The sequence below is a fragment of the Sciurus carolinensis genome, chromosome 11 (genome assembly GCF_902686445.1).
Source record: "Sciurus carolinensis chromosome 11, mSciCar1.2, whole genome shotgun sequence".
Classification (NCBI taxonomy): domain Eukaryota; kingdom Metazoa; phylum Chordata; class Mammalia; order Rodentia; family Sciuridae; genus Sciurus; species Sciurus carolinensis.
Window position 1 is genome coordinate 122,609,316 of NC_062223.1, and position 14,498 is coordinate 122,623,813.

General features: G+C 37.2%; 1 protein-coding gene across 1 annotated transcript; it reads right to left on the minus strand.

Moving 5' to 3' along the window:
* Positions 1 to 4,759: 4,759 nt before the first annotated feature.
* On the minus strand, positions 4,760 to 5,755 carry LOC124959676 (olfactory receptor 6T1). The gene has a single exon (XM_047518025.1). The coding sequence runs from the start codon at positions 5,753 to 5,755 to the stop codon at positions 4,760 to 4,762; it is 996 nt and encodes a 331-aa protein (XP_047373981.1).
* Positions 5,756 to 14,498: the final 8,743 nt, after the last annotated feature.

The window sequence follows — 14,498 nt, forward strand, 5'->3', positions numbered from 1 at the left end:
GAGCACCTTTCTAGATGAGCCTGCTGTCCTTGCTAAGAAAGTTCCAGCTGCAGTATGCGTGGAGGTGATAAAGTTGGTGTCTTTCCTGATATCACTTCCTGGACACAAAATATATTTGAGGAGCTTGAAACGCTTTTCATCTTCTTGGAGATAGGATGGGATATTAATTTTTTCCTCATAGTTTCTCAAGGTTGTTGTTGTTGCCATCATCTTTATAGTTATTGTCATAGTCTTCCTTTTCATCATCATCATCACTATCATCATCTAAATGGCATTTGGTAAGAGCTTACTATGTAAGGCATTATATCAAGTGATTTATATTTATCATCTTTTTTAATTCTCCCAACATTCTTATGAGGGTCGGTATCATCCTCCTTTTCAAAGATGAGTCAATTGCAGGTTAGAGAATTTAATGACTTATTGAAGGCCACAGAACTTGTTTCTGGAATCCAAGGTAGGTCTACATAACTTTGAGGCCCAAATTATAGATAATAGCTAAACTTCTTAGTGCTTCTAAAAGTTAATATCTCTTTGTGAATTTTAGACTCACATCAAGGATAGAATTGGAATTTTAAATTGGACTAGGTCCAGTGTGGTTGTGAGATTCAGGCAGATTGGATATTGGAATATGCAGGGGGTAATTCATGGAGAATTGGACACATGAAAAATGTGGAATTGGGGAAGGAGGGCTAGAGAATCAAGGGAGAATTTTCTTGAGGGGACAAACATCCAGAAGACTTGTGTTGGTGAATAGGTTTTTCCCATACCCTTGCTCAAAAACTCACTCTTAAATTCAGCTACTTTTTAGGCTTTGCAGAAGCACAGTTGACTGCTTTGATAGTATTTCATTCTCTAGTTCTTAAATAGAGAGTGGTCTCTATTTCAACTTAAGAAGTTATAGAAAGTTGATTATGGACCTTTTTCATCTTCTCTATCCCCTTTTCTAATATCTTATTCCCTTCTTGATTCAGATTGCTATATATGCTTTTACAAAGTTGTCAATCAAGTCTTACCTGAATTGTGAGGTCTATACCTTTTTATCCCCACACTCATACATAAAAATCTTTTAAAAAATATAACAAAGCAAGGTTTTGCTTATTTAGCTTTTTGACTGATATAATCAATCAATCTGTGATACCCCCCATGGATGTGGGATGGGAAGAATGTGGCATTCAAGTTAATAAGTCTTAGCATTATGTCATTGTTCATCACTTACGTTTTAATAAGCCAGTATAAGCAAAGTTGCTTCCCACAATAACAGCCTGCTGAGAAGGAATGTTTAGATACAGGGATTAGAGCATGGGTCAGTCTCAAAATAGGAAAGGTCTAAGAGAAAAGGGAGTTGGGATATTGAAGGATAGCAGATGACAGAGTAAACACTTCATCTGTTTAAAGAGAGTGCACATTAGTGGGAAGGGAATTTTAGAGTCACAAGATCTAAGTCAGAGTTTTCTTCCCATAAAATTTAGTTGAGTCAAATTCTTTTCACTGTCCCATGAACTTGTAGTAGAACATATTCACTTATACAAAATCATATGCACAAATAAAATGTAATTTCTTGATTTTTAATTATTGATATTATTTTCTTTCCAAGGATTACTTGACTGGGCAATTGAGGAAAATTAGGAACATCTAGTACATTTATTTCTATGTATAAAATCAAATAGTTCTTTTAAGTAGGTGATCATTTTCTTTACAAAATAAAACAGTTTTTAGAATTCTGCCATCTGCCCTCAGACCTGAGCTGCCTTTTGGATTCACAACTGGACCTGAGAATAATTCTGTCTCTGTGTTGGCCCTGGATGCTAACACCTCTCCCTGACAATGCTTGCAGTTGGGTTTCTCTGTTTTGTCAGGGTTGGGTGATGCTCCAGTTCCAACAGACTCACCTGAGCTTTGGTTTAGGTTACAGACCCACAATGAGTCTCTTGACTTTCTCCATCATTTCCTGGCCATGGTTTTATTCTATAGGGCTCAATCATCTCACCCTTGTCACCGTGACCTCCATGACACACGCACTGATGTGGTTCACCAGACTACATCTGTACCCTGCCTGGGGGCAGGTAGAGTGATGTATTCCATCCACATCTCACGGAGACCCAGGCTGGCCCTTCCTTTTCTCACCATCCTGCTTCTCTTAAGACGACTTTAACAGTACCACGTACCAGCTCATTTGGTGGACAGCCTATGGGGTGAAGTCATTCAAGAAGTCTCTCTGTGGTGCAAGAAGAGGTCTCCTGACCTTGGTATTCTCCTCTGTGTAGCCCCAGAGGCAGCAAAGGAGCATCAGGAAGAACTCTGATCGTTCACTCCCCTGACCCTGTATTCCTTTATTTCCTTCTATCATTTCCTCTTTCTCTTCTTGTTTTACCAGGATCTTCTTTAGGTAGAAGTGTATGTTCAGTAAGTTATTCAGGTTTTGACCCTTATTGTGTTAAATTGACATTAAAAGGAAGTAGAAAATTCTTTCTCAGTCAAACAAACAGATTTCATGACTATTTTCTTGATATAAATATTGCAAGTCTCAAAAATTATTGATGTCTTCTTTGTTCCTGTTCTCTCTCTTTCTGGACTTTATGGTGAAATTTTTGGAGTATAAAGCTTAATGAATACATGATTTAAGGAGGCGATTTAAATGCTTTGGCTTATTGTGTAAAAAATATTTTCCCTTTGGACTACCAAATAGTTCTTGTAGACTATACAATCAATGTGTCTGAAGAGAAGTTATGGAAAAGCACAGAGACGATTATAAATTTAACAAAATGACTTTAGTTCAGTGTTAGTGCCTGTTTGAACTAAAAGGGTATTTAGCTCCTTTTGCTTGCAATGAAATTTAGGATGCTGAAGAATCTAAAGAGATTTATAATCTTTGAAATGATAGTTTTTTTAAAAAAGTTCATATATTTATTATTGAACCAACCAAAACCAGTACAGAAATGATAGGATTTTAAAGCTGCTTGACAGAGCTTAGTTTGTCTGTTTATTCTTTCTTTATTCTGAAAGTGAAATCTCATTTTCCAAGATGATTTGATTTAATTCATACACCAAAAGTGGCAGTTCAATGTCCAAAAGGCTGTTACCTTCCTATTATTGTTCTTATAAAAATAATTACTTAGCCTCTTTTCAAAATAGATCACTATATCTCAAGTGGACCAATGGGCACTGGTAGTGATTAGAATTTAGGATAGTAGATAGTAGGTGAATCGGGGAACAGGCTATCTGTCCATGCCCTGGCACATGCAACTTAAGAGCCAACTATGTTCAGAGTGTTATGGTTCTTCAAATTAACTTGCTTTAGGTATGGTGAAACATAAAGTCTTTCTTGTAGTAGTCAATAAAGTCTACTCACTGTGCCTCAGTTTTTCATACTTAATATGTGTAGGGTCAGATTCCACATCTTTCTATCACTCTCCTTATCCAGATATACTTTTATCTATTATTTATCTACCTACCTATCTTATATTTATACATCCATATTACTACTAACATAATACTAATGATGGCACTTGCTATCAGAATCTAAGAGTGAAGTGTGTTTGAACAGACCTAGATATAATCTGCAGTACTTTAAAAGTTATATAAAATTATAGATTTCTAGAGCCAAATGTAATTTCTCTTATCTAACTCAGGGTTCCAGAAGTGAGTTTAAGTGTTCCATAAACAACTTGAAATGCTATGCTAAAGTTTTATGTCTCTATATAATTTTTTTTGGAGGAAAGAGGTTATGAATTTCTTGAAATTCTCAAAAAGATATATGATCCCCCCAATATTAAAAGATATGCTATTGAATTTACACATGGGGAAGCCAAGGAAAAACAAGAAAGAAAGGAATTTGTATACTTAAATGTAATGCCAGTGATGTACTTGTTACCATTATCTGTCTGTGAAGTGTGTTTTAAGAGACCTAGATATAATTTATAATTCCTTCAGATCATACAGAATCATAGATCCCTAGAGTCAAAAACAATTTCTCTTATCTAATTTAGGGTTCTAGAGATGCACAGGGCAGGCAAGTGCATGGACCATTTTTACTAATCGGTGCTTCTTAAAACTTTAGCAACAGAGCTGCTTTGACTGGGTCCCGCTCACCTTTCCTTCTCCATGTCTTCCTTCTCTTTGCCTCATATGTGATCATATTGTACTTTGAGTTTCCTGAATATGCTTGGAGCACCTCTGAGTCTTTGTACCTGCAGCTTGTGCTGTAGGAAACACTGGTGGCTCCTTTTTTAATCTGGCTTATTTTTACCAGAATCAAAGAACCATTTATTATTGTAGACAGAACTAGATTTCTCAAAGCAGAGGTTCTGGTGAAATTGTTTGTAGTCCCTGTTCTAGTACAGAGTGTTCACCTGGCTTCTTACCTCTAAACACTAAGTTGAATTTTTTATCTTTTAGCTTACCCTAATTGGCAGTGTGATACATGGGACTGAAGCAGTGACAGGGGTTCTTCGGCATACATGTGGAAGAGAACCTGCCTCCCTGCATGGAGACCACACACTGACGCATGCTTTCAAATTCGAATATTCCACCTCAGAGGGAATGTGTCTTAATCAGAATTCTGAAATTTGACCAATTGGATTTGCCTTCTCTGTGGGGATGTGGAGACACTAGGGGGACTATAGGCAGAATGATGAGACTTAACTCTTACATTTTACATGGCATATTCATTGAGACTCTTGTTTTCCTAGTTGAGAAAGGTGTAGTGTGTTGCCTAAGTATTTTAAAATTCTAACACATTAAAGATATTTCCAATATATATTTAATTTCCCAATTTAATAGGGACATTTACTTTGACCTGTGACCCACATGGTTTCCTGGAAGCAGCGGACCCGTGCTGCCTCAGGGCATCTCTCAGCACCTGCTTCACCTTGTCATTGCGAAGGCTGAAGATAAACGGGTTCAGGAGAGGTGCGATGATAGAATTTAGGACGGAGACACCTTTGCTGAGCAGCGTGGATTGAGCCTCTGACAAACGGATGTAGAGAAAGATGGAGCTGCCATAGAAGATGACCACCACTGTAAGATGTGAGGCACAGGTGGAGAATGCTTTCCTTCTCTCAGCAACTGTGGGGGCCCTGAGGACAGTGGCCAGGATAAAGGCATAGGAAACTGAGGTCAAGGCCAGTGAACCCAGTAGCACCAATGAAGAGAGCAGGAAAGCCACCAGCTCCAGCAGGTGGGTGTCCCCACAAGAGAGCCTCAGCAAGGGCCAACTGTCACAGAAAAAGTGGTCAATCCTGTTGGGGCCACAGAAAGGCAGGCTGGCCATGAGAATGGTGGGGAAAAGTACCCAGAGGAACCCAGCTAACCAGGAGGCCAGTACCAACTGGGAACAGACATAACCACTCATCAGAGTCTCATAGTGCAGAGGTAGGCAGATTGCCAGGTAACGATCCAGAGACATGACCGCTAAGAGGAAGAAGTCAGTGGTGCCTAAGAGGAAATAGAGATAGGACTGGACGATGCAGCTGACAAATGAGATGGTATGATCCCCCGTGAGGAGGACGTCAAGCATCTTGGGAACCACAACAGACACCAGTAGCAGCTCCAGGAAGGATAGGTTCCGTAGGAAGAAGTACATCTGTGTGTGTAGACGGTGGTCCATCCAACCGAGCACTATGATCAGCAGGTTGCCTGTGACTGTTACAATGTATGTCACCATCAACCCCAGAAATAACGAGATCTGCAGGATGTGGCTACTGGGGAAGCCCAGTAGGACAAATCCTGTTACCTGGGTCCAGTTTTTAGGGCTCATCTCCAGTCACCTGCTTGGGAAATGAAACACAACTCATAAAATAGTTTATAGCTCCAATCATCATTTTATCAATAAATAAAATAGTACTGAGTACTTAATGCTCTCTTATATTCTGATAATGTATTGGTTTATATTTCTAAGTGGTTTGCAAAAGCAAACCAATTATGATAGCAGGCCATTAGTAATAATAACATGGATGATTCTGAACACCAGTTATGTATGTGGAAATTTATGAGCAGTATCTCCTCTTCAGTCACCCTTAACATTAAATTTTATTATTCTCAAGTAATAAAAGGATGTCTAAAGACGTTTAAGTGACTCTTCTATGAGCTAAAAGGGAGCAGTAGTAGAGACAGAGTTTCCCAGGCAGCCTCTGAGATTCCAACACACTTGTACTTAAGCAGAGAATCACATGCCTAGGTAGTGTGTCCTTGGAGGAATCTGCAGGAATAGAGGGATCAGAGAAAACCTTATAGAGGAAATGCACCCATGAGCAAAGGTTTACTTATACCAAGACCTCTTTTAGTACTTAAAGTCCTAATGTGTCTTGGATTAACATAAAATAACAAAAATTTTTAAAAATTAGGCTTTTGTGTCCTTGGAGATTTTATCTTCATTAATCAGCTGGGAAACCATATAGGATTGGACAGTACAAAGCTCCAATTCCATCCATAAGTGTTATTTTTCTCCTCCCAACCCTCATACTTTTGTCTGGAAGAAACCTCTCTTTCTGGTTTAAAATGTTCTAACCTCAAATGCAGCTCTTCTAACATTCAAGTTGCATAAAACAGGGAGAAGGAGGGAATGGTATCAAAGGAGATAGGATGTATCAACTTGTCTCCTCAATTTCTTGCCTTAATTTGGAGATATATTTATTTTGTCCTTGTGTTTTAGGTGTCTTGTGACATTCATCTAATGTTTTGAAGGATTGGGTTTCATAAGACATCTTGGTTCCAAGATACTTCTCTAAATACTCAGAATTGTGTAATTCTTGCCTATCAATAGGGAAAATGTTGTAAAATATTCTAATAGAAAGATAATGGAAGTAGTTATCAAATTACTATTTGACAAGGAATGAAGTGTCAAGAGTTTTGACAAAGTTTAATCCAGGATCATCTATTAGTCCAGGCTACAAATGTTAAAGATGAGAACCAGACATTTTCTCATTGTGTCTGAAGCTACCTTAACAAAGAACATTGACTGAGGTAAGTAATCCTTCAAGAATGAAGGAGAGAGGACTCAGGGAAGGTTCTCTTGGTATCAGTTTTGGCAGAAACAAGTCCTGGGTCTTAACTAACTAGCGAATTATAAAACTTCATTCTGCTGGAGACTGTATGTCTAAAATCAAAGAAATACCTTAACAAAACACAGAGAAGGATGCTTGAGCAGTATTGTAGGGTAACAATCACTTCAAATAAGGGACATGTGCTACTGTGGCTATTCTTTCTTTGTTAAATCTCTTAGCAACTACACAAGGCAGGTATTATTATTATCTCCATTCTACAGACAAGGAGTAAGTACTTACACTAGTCAGTAGTGGAATTATTGATTATAATTTTATTCTGTATTCAGAGCTTGCATTTTTAACCTAAAACCATTGTCTTATATGAGGGATATTTTATATAATACAAATAACTGTACAGTCGCATCAGAGCAGCAATAAAACAAATTTAATACCGAATTCTGTTACCTTACTTCGTTTGTCAACTGATGATAGGAATTCTGCACAGAGGAATTAACTGAGCAGTTTGAAGATTTGATCCTGAAAAAGAGAAAACACCTTCCAGATCCTCCTCCAGAGCAAAGACAGGTAGTGGTTACATCCCAAATATGCTCTCTCCACTCCCAGAAGATGGATAGCCTTCCCTAACTAGATCATAGGAATTTTTTTGTCCTTGTCCTTTAGGTTCTGTCACAGGCTATGTGAAATATATTACATAGAAAGGGACGGCATTCTGTCTGGACACAGAGATGAAGTATCAACAATGCTTTATTTCTAATCACTAATTCTTTATAGATCTGAAATCCAAGAAGTACCTACCTATTTTTATCAATACTCAGTAAATATTCCCTCATGGAATTTTGCTTCTTACCCTATGTTTGATGGACCATTAAAACCCTCCTGGAAGAAACTCTCCTGGCAGGGTTCATCGTAAACCTGTGCTTATCAGACCCTTTGTTGCTCTCCTCATCCTCAGAGACCATTTGCGTTCTGACCTCTCTCTTTGGCTAAGTGATGTGTGCTAACCTTGTTATCTCCCAGTCAGTGCCCTCTCATGCTTCTCTCAAAGTCTTCCTGACCTATTGATAACACCATGACTTGGTTTCCCTTTCCTCTTTTTGATATGCTTCTGGTGTCTTGAAGTTTGTATCAAATTAACACCCTATTAATCAAGTGTCATCGAATTTTTCCTGAGCTCATGGGAAACCTACATCAGAATCTCCCAGTTTGTTTCTTAGAAATATTGATTTCTAGTTTCTACCCATAAACATACAATCATTCTCTAGGTTTAGGACCCAGGAATGTAGATTTTTAACAATTTCTTTGAGTTCTTATTATCTTAAAGTTTGAAGAATACTGGTTTCGGAAAGAAAGAATAATGTAGAACAGGTTTAAGTGTTATTAGGGTAAAGAAATGTGTCAAACAGGAGGTGAAGATACAGAAGAGCTCAGCTATATGAAGCCTCATTTTCTAAACTAAAAACATCGACTTCCTCATGTGGTGATTCTTTACAGACACCCCAGAGCAGCAGTAAATTCAGGTCTTTGAATTCTCATAACATTATGGATGGCTGTCTCACGCTCCAGTATTTCCATGGGTTTGCAGAGATTATTTTTTTCAGGGGCTAGCTAAATATCTCCATAAAGGTGAGATGGAACACCTGCTGTGTGCCAGGTTCTACTAGGTATTGAAGGTACAAAGTTGAATAGTGTAATAAGGATTAGATCTATGCAAATGATAAATGCATCAGAACTCAATAAAGGCCATGATAAGAGTAAACCCAAAGTCTTATGGGGGCAGAGTAAAGGAAGGTACACAGTTTGGAGACAATATGAAATACTTCATAGGGTTGGTGACATTTAACTGGGCATTTAAGGATGAATTTTTCCACATCAAGAAGGGGAGGGAAGGCTGGGTATGAGAGCACATGTCTGTATCCCAGGGACTCCAAGAGGCTGAAGCAAGAAGGTTGTAAATTTGAGGCCAGTCTGGTTGACTTAGACTCTGCTCAAAACAAAAAATAAAAAGGGCTGGAGAAATAGCTCAGTGGTAGAGCACCCACCAGAGTTTGACCACAGTATGAAAAAACAAAAGACAACAAACAGACAAACAGATAACCCCCCACCAAAAAAAGCAAGTGAGCCTTTTAATTTTAAAGTAGAAAATCACCAACTGTTTTTCTAGTTTTTCGATAGGAAAATAAGATTCTCAAACTACTGTTTAAAACACACTCATAGTTATTACATAAGTCCATTCTGCTTAATGATAGCAAGAAGAACATACTATTTGTTCAAAAAGAATGATTTAATCCAATGGGCTTACAGGCTCAGAGAATAAACTGAGTTGACCCTTGAGACATAAGTAATTTAAACTTTATCTTTGGATCTTTCCCATTGCTACTAGTAGTGTCATATCACAACCATTACATAATATACTTTAAGGAACTGTAAAATAATATAATTAATATTATTTTAAAACATATGAATATTTAAAAATATCTGTATATGAACATTTAAGTCTTAAAAGTTTTAAGATAAAATGACCAGCACTACAACTGTGGAAAAATTTCCCTGAAATTATGCTGTTCTGGAAAGGATACTTTTGTGCTCTCAGTTATAATAAATCACCAGTTATTCCTCTGCATGTAAAATTGGATCTTCACATGAAACTTGTGAGTACTTTAAGGTTTTCTGAAAGCTGGAAACTTGATACTTCAGCCCCGAATAAAACAGAAAGTTGTAGGCTCATTTTCTCAGTACTCAAAAGATGAAAACCAGGTCTCTGCATAATGTAATCCTGTACTTCATGGACTCAAGTGTTGATCTGTGTAGAACCCAACAACCAAAGAGATGGAGAGTTCATATCCCTATCTCCTGTCAGTAAACAAAAATTGTATAAGCTGTGTACAATAAAATGTACCATCTTTTTCAGTAGCCCAAATATGTATGTCTTAAAGTATATATAAAGAGAACTCCTTAATCCCAATGATTAAAGATCTAAGTCAGGAGTAAGACTAAGTTTCAGGCATACAAATTTTCTTGAGACAGGAGGTTGATTAGTTGGTTCTTCTACCTGTTCCAGTACTGCATTTCATAGGCACCTTTCCTGGATCTGTTTGAAGAATGTGCACTCAGGCAAACTATATGGATTCTATTTATGATTAGTAGAGCACACATAGAAGGTTTCTTGCACCAAGGGATCTCCAGGCAAAAACTCCTTTACAGTGTTGAAAGAGAAGTGACTACAACTTTGCATAATTATTTCTTTCCACATCCAAGCAATTAAAATTGACTTAAAGTTGCTTCGAAGATTAATCTCAAAAGGAAACAACGTTGGACAAAGCATACCAAAAATAGCAATGTAATTAGTCCTTCAAGGATTTAGAGGAAGAGGTGTTTGAGATTTGAGATTTGTTATAGAGTGGCATTTACACCTTTTCAAACAAAAGACTAAGTTATTTCTTAGGTATAAGAATAGAAGAAAATTTGTTATTGAATTCAAACTTTGGGAAATTCTCTTAAACTTGTGAGGGACTTAGTGAGGCCTTGGTTATTTTGACTGTGTAATGAAATGATGAAATTTAAGTATGTAAGTTTTAGTCAGCTTTTTTTTTTTTTTTTTTCTGCTGTGACTAAAAAACCTGACAAGAACAATGTTAGAGCAGAAAAAGTTTATTTTGGGGCTCATGGATTCTGAGTTCCATCCTGGCAGAAGAGTGTGGCAGAGGAAAGTGGCTCAAGACATCACAGCAGGAAGCCAAGAGAGAATCCACTTACCACATACAAAATATATACCTCAAAGGCACTCACCCAATGACCCACCTCCTCCAATCATACTCTGCCTATAATGACCATCCAGGTAATCCCTATGAGGGGATTGATACACTGATTAGGTTAACTCTCATAGTCTGAATTATTTCACCTCTAAACTTTGTTGCATTGTCTCACACATGAACTCTGGGGGGACGTTTAATATCTAAACCATAATAATACATGTGTGATCAGTCTTTTTTATTTTTTTATTTTTACAGACTGCATTTTGATTCATTGTACACAAATGAGGTACATCTTTTTGTTTCTATGGTTGTGCACGATGTTGATTCATACCATTCGTGTAATCATACATCTACATAGGATAATGATGTCTGTCTCATTCCACCACTTTTCATACCCCCCTCCTCCCTCTCATTTCTCTCTACGTAATCTGAAGTTCCTCCATTCTTCTCTTACTCTCCAACCCCCTACCCCCATTATATGTCATCATCCTCTTATCAGGGAAAACATTCAGCCTTTGGTTTTTTGGGATTGGCTTATTTCACTTAGCATGATATCCCCCAACTCCATCCATTTATTCACAAATGCCATACTATTGTTCTTCTTTATGATTGAATAATATTCCATTGTGTATATTTACCACAGTTTCTTTATCCATTCATCTGTTGAAGGGCATCTAGGTTGGTTCCACAATCTAGATATTGTGAATTGAGCTACTATAAACATTGATGTGGCTGTGTTACTGTAGTATACTAATTTTGTATTTTGTGTAAAACAAAGGAGTGGGATAATTGGGTCAAAAGGTGGGATCAGTCTTAATAACATATAGCATAGAAAACTGAGTCATATATTACTTATAACATACTTGTATAAACTTGGATAAGTAAGTCACTTAAATATTCTAAGCTTCAATTTTCTTATCTGTAAAATGGATTTCACAGAACTTTTAAGAGCATGCATTTTGTACAGTTCGTACCCAGGTGATTAATACAAATTTGAAAAAAAAAAGCATTTGATGCTCATTACCAAGTAGAAAAAATAAAATTATCTTCTCATTTACATCAATTATATAAACTCAAAGTATCTACTTTTCCAATTCTCTTTCTACTCTTACCTCCCCCAACAAATGTTGAACTTAGAGCTCATTAAAACACACTGAACTGTTAGGAGCCTATACCTTTCTCTCTCTCTCATTTTCATTTCATTAAGATATTACCATCTTTTTAAAAAAGATCAGGATTCTTTGCTTCATAATGGCAAAAGTTACACTTTATTCACATAAACAAACATACTCATATTTTTCTTGAAACATGCAGCCTTTGAGTATCTTCTCCCTCCCATATGTAGACCATTTCATTCTTCTTCCTTCTTTCTTCCTAAAGGGAACCACAATCCTGAAGTTGGTATGTATTTGTCCCATCTGTTTTTACAATTTTTCTGAATTTGTATATACCCAGTATCTACTTTTGTTTGGTTTCAAATTTATGTAAATAACAAATCCTTTTGCTCTTTACTTGCATATTTATTTGTATGATTTTCTCTTTGCTATGCTAATCTTAGGGGTTTATGTGATAAAAGTGTGTATATTTCATTGTGGTTTAAAACATAAAAAGATAAGGGATAATTTTACACTGATCAGAATTATCTGTCTAGAGAAAAATTTCCTAACATTCTAGGATTCTTTTATCTTGCTTCCTTAAATAAGATAGGATGGTGAATTTAATATAAGCTAAACACAGTTAATATGGAAAACGGGAGTCAGGGAGGACCCTGTCTTGCTCTGATTTTCAGGAGCTACAGTGTACCCTAGAGTGTTGAATACTAGAGTGGGCACCTTGAACAAAATTTTCTATCTTTTATTGCTCTATTGGGCCAACTATATGCACTGCTGGAAGACAATGCTGGAGTCCTAGTCTAGAATACATTTTCTAAGTGTAGTTGGTGATTTTGTAAGTACTTAATTCCCTTTAATTTTTCTTGCTTAAAATTCCTAGAATAGTTTCTCTTTCCTTCAATGAATCCTAACTAATGCAAATCTCAATTAAGATGGACTTCTGTGAACTATAATAAATAATTTCCTTAACTAGAGGATATTTTGCCATTCTAATGTATTCCAAAGACTTATCTCATAGAAACAAGAGAAGAAACAAGAAATGGATCCTAAAGAATTGTTCAATGTCACATCAGGTTATATCTATAGTCATCCTGAGCATGAACAATATTTTATCTTAGAACAATGATCAGTTTGAGGGGGAATTGGTATCATTGCTATCTTTTAAAAAAGTCTATTTAATGGGTTAATGGAAATGGGTTAGGGGAAACGGAAATCTATCTATGGGTTATCTAAATTGCCCTAGAAACTACTTTAAAACATTAAATTATTCTATGGTAAGTTGCCCAAAATGAGAATCTGTGTATGTGAAATATATATCCTTCTGGACCCTTTTCTGGAAACTGATTATCCTCCTAAAGAAGAGATCATGTATTGGTATGTGTAAGTGCTATTGTAGAGTGCTGCTTGTCTTTTCCCCATTGACATTAAAATTTGCCTTTGTTACCTAAGTAAGGTATACATGTAAAAAGAATGGTTTACTGATTGTCCCGTAACAGTCTCAGAATTACTAGCATCTATGAAAAAAAAAAAACCCAGAAATTATGCTAAACGTCTATCAGATTGCTAAAATCTCAGGCAACTATAAGAATGAATGGTGATATCTACGGGCTGACAGAATAGGGAACTCCAGCCCTTATCTACCCCACAGAGGGACCAATTTTGGTAACCACCCAGAGAGGAGAATCATTTTTGGGAGCCATGGATTAAAAAATAAATTCAGGAGTGGACAGATTGAAGAGAATGGAAGAAAAGTTTCATTGCATCCCTGTCATACCTTCCCCAAGATGGGTCAGTGCTGAAAGGAGCTCCCTTGATTTGTGATTTTTCCCAGAGGAGAAAGACAGAGCAAAGTGAACTCCTGGCTTCTCCAGACTTCCAGGAAACGTCCCTAGAGGTCCAATTTGGTCTCACCTAACCCAGAACACTGAGGGAGTCACTGTGGCTAGTTGTCTAGGAGTAGTAAGAAGAGGCAGGGGCTCACATAAATCAGACCCTAGACATCAACAGCCTGCAACAAATATTACTAACTGGCTCATGGACTCACCAGGGGTACAACCCACAAACCTTGCCTGTGGACCCCTGGACTAGTCAGTGCACATCCCCAGTGCCTATGTGCTGCCTCCAGTTCATGCATACAGTACACCATGCATGCCTGTGTATGGCCTCCACAAATTCACACGGGTTATAACAGTAAGGGTGGATCTTAGTTGTCTGCTCGACTGCTGGTTTGGGAGCAGGTGCACAAACATACAGAAAATAAGCAAGAGGCTCTCAGGACAGATGTGGCTTGTGGGAGTGATGGAAGATGCATAATCCTGACTTTTCCTTTTAGAAGAAACAAGAGGAGTAGAGCAGATTATCTCCTGTATACTTCCATTTATATAATTTTGAGTGAAAAATGTACAGGAATGCAGACGTTGCCAGGAGGACTGGAGACACAAGGAACAGGGGCATGGCTATCAGAAGGGCAACTTGAAGAATTCTTGTAATAAAAATGTTCTTTAATTTTAATTAGTGTCAATAACCTTGCTGCAATTGCAAAAAATTAATCACACTCATCCGAGTATTTGATAGTTTATTTTTATTTAAAAAAACCATTTTATAATACATAACCTGAGTTATGAATTTACCTT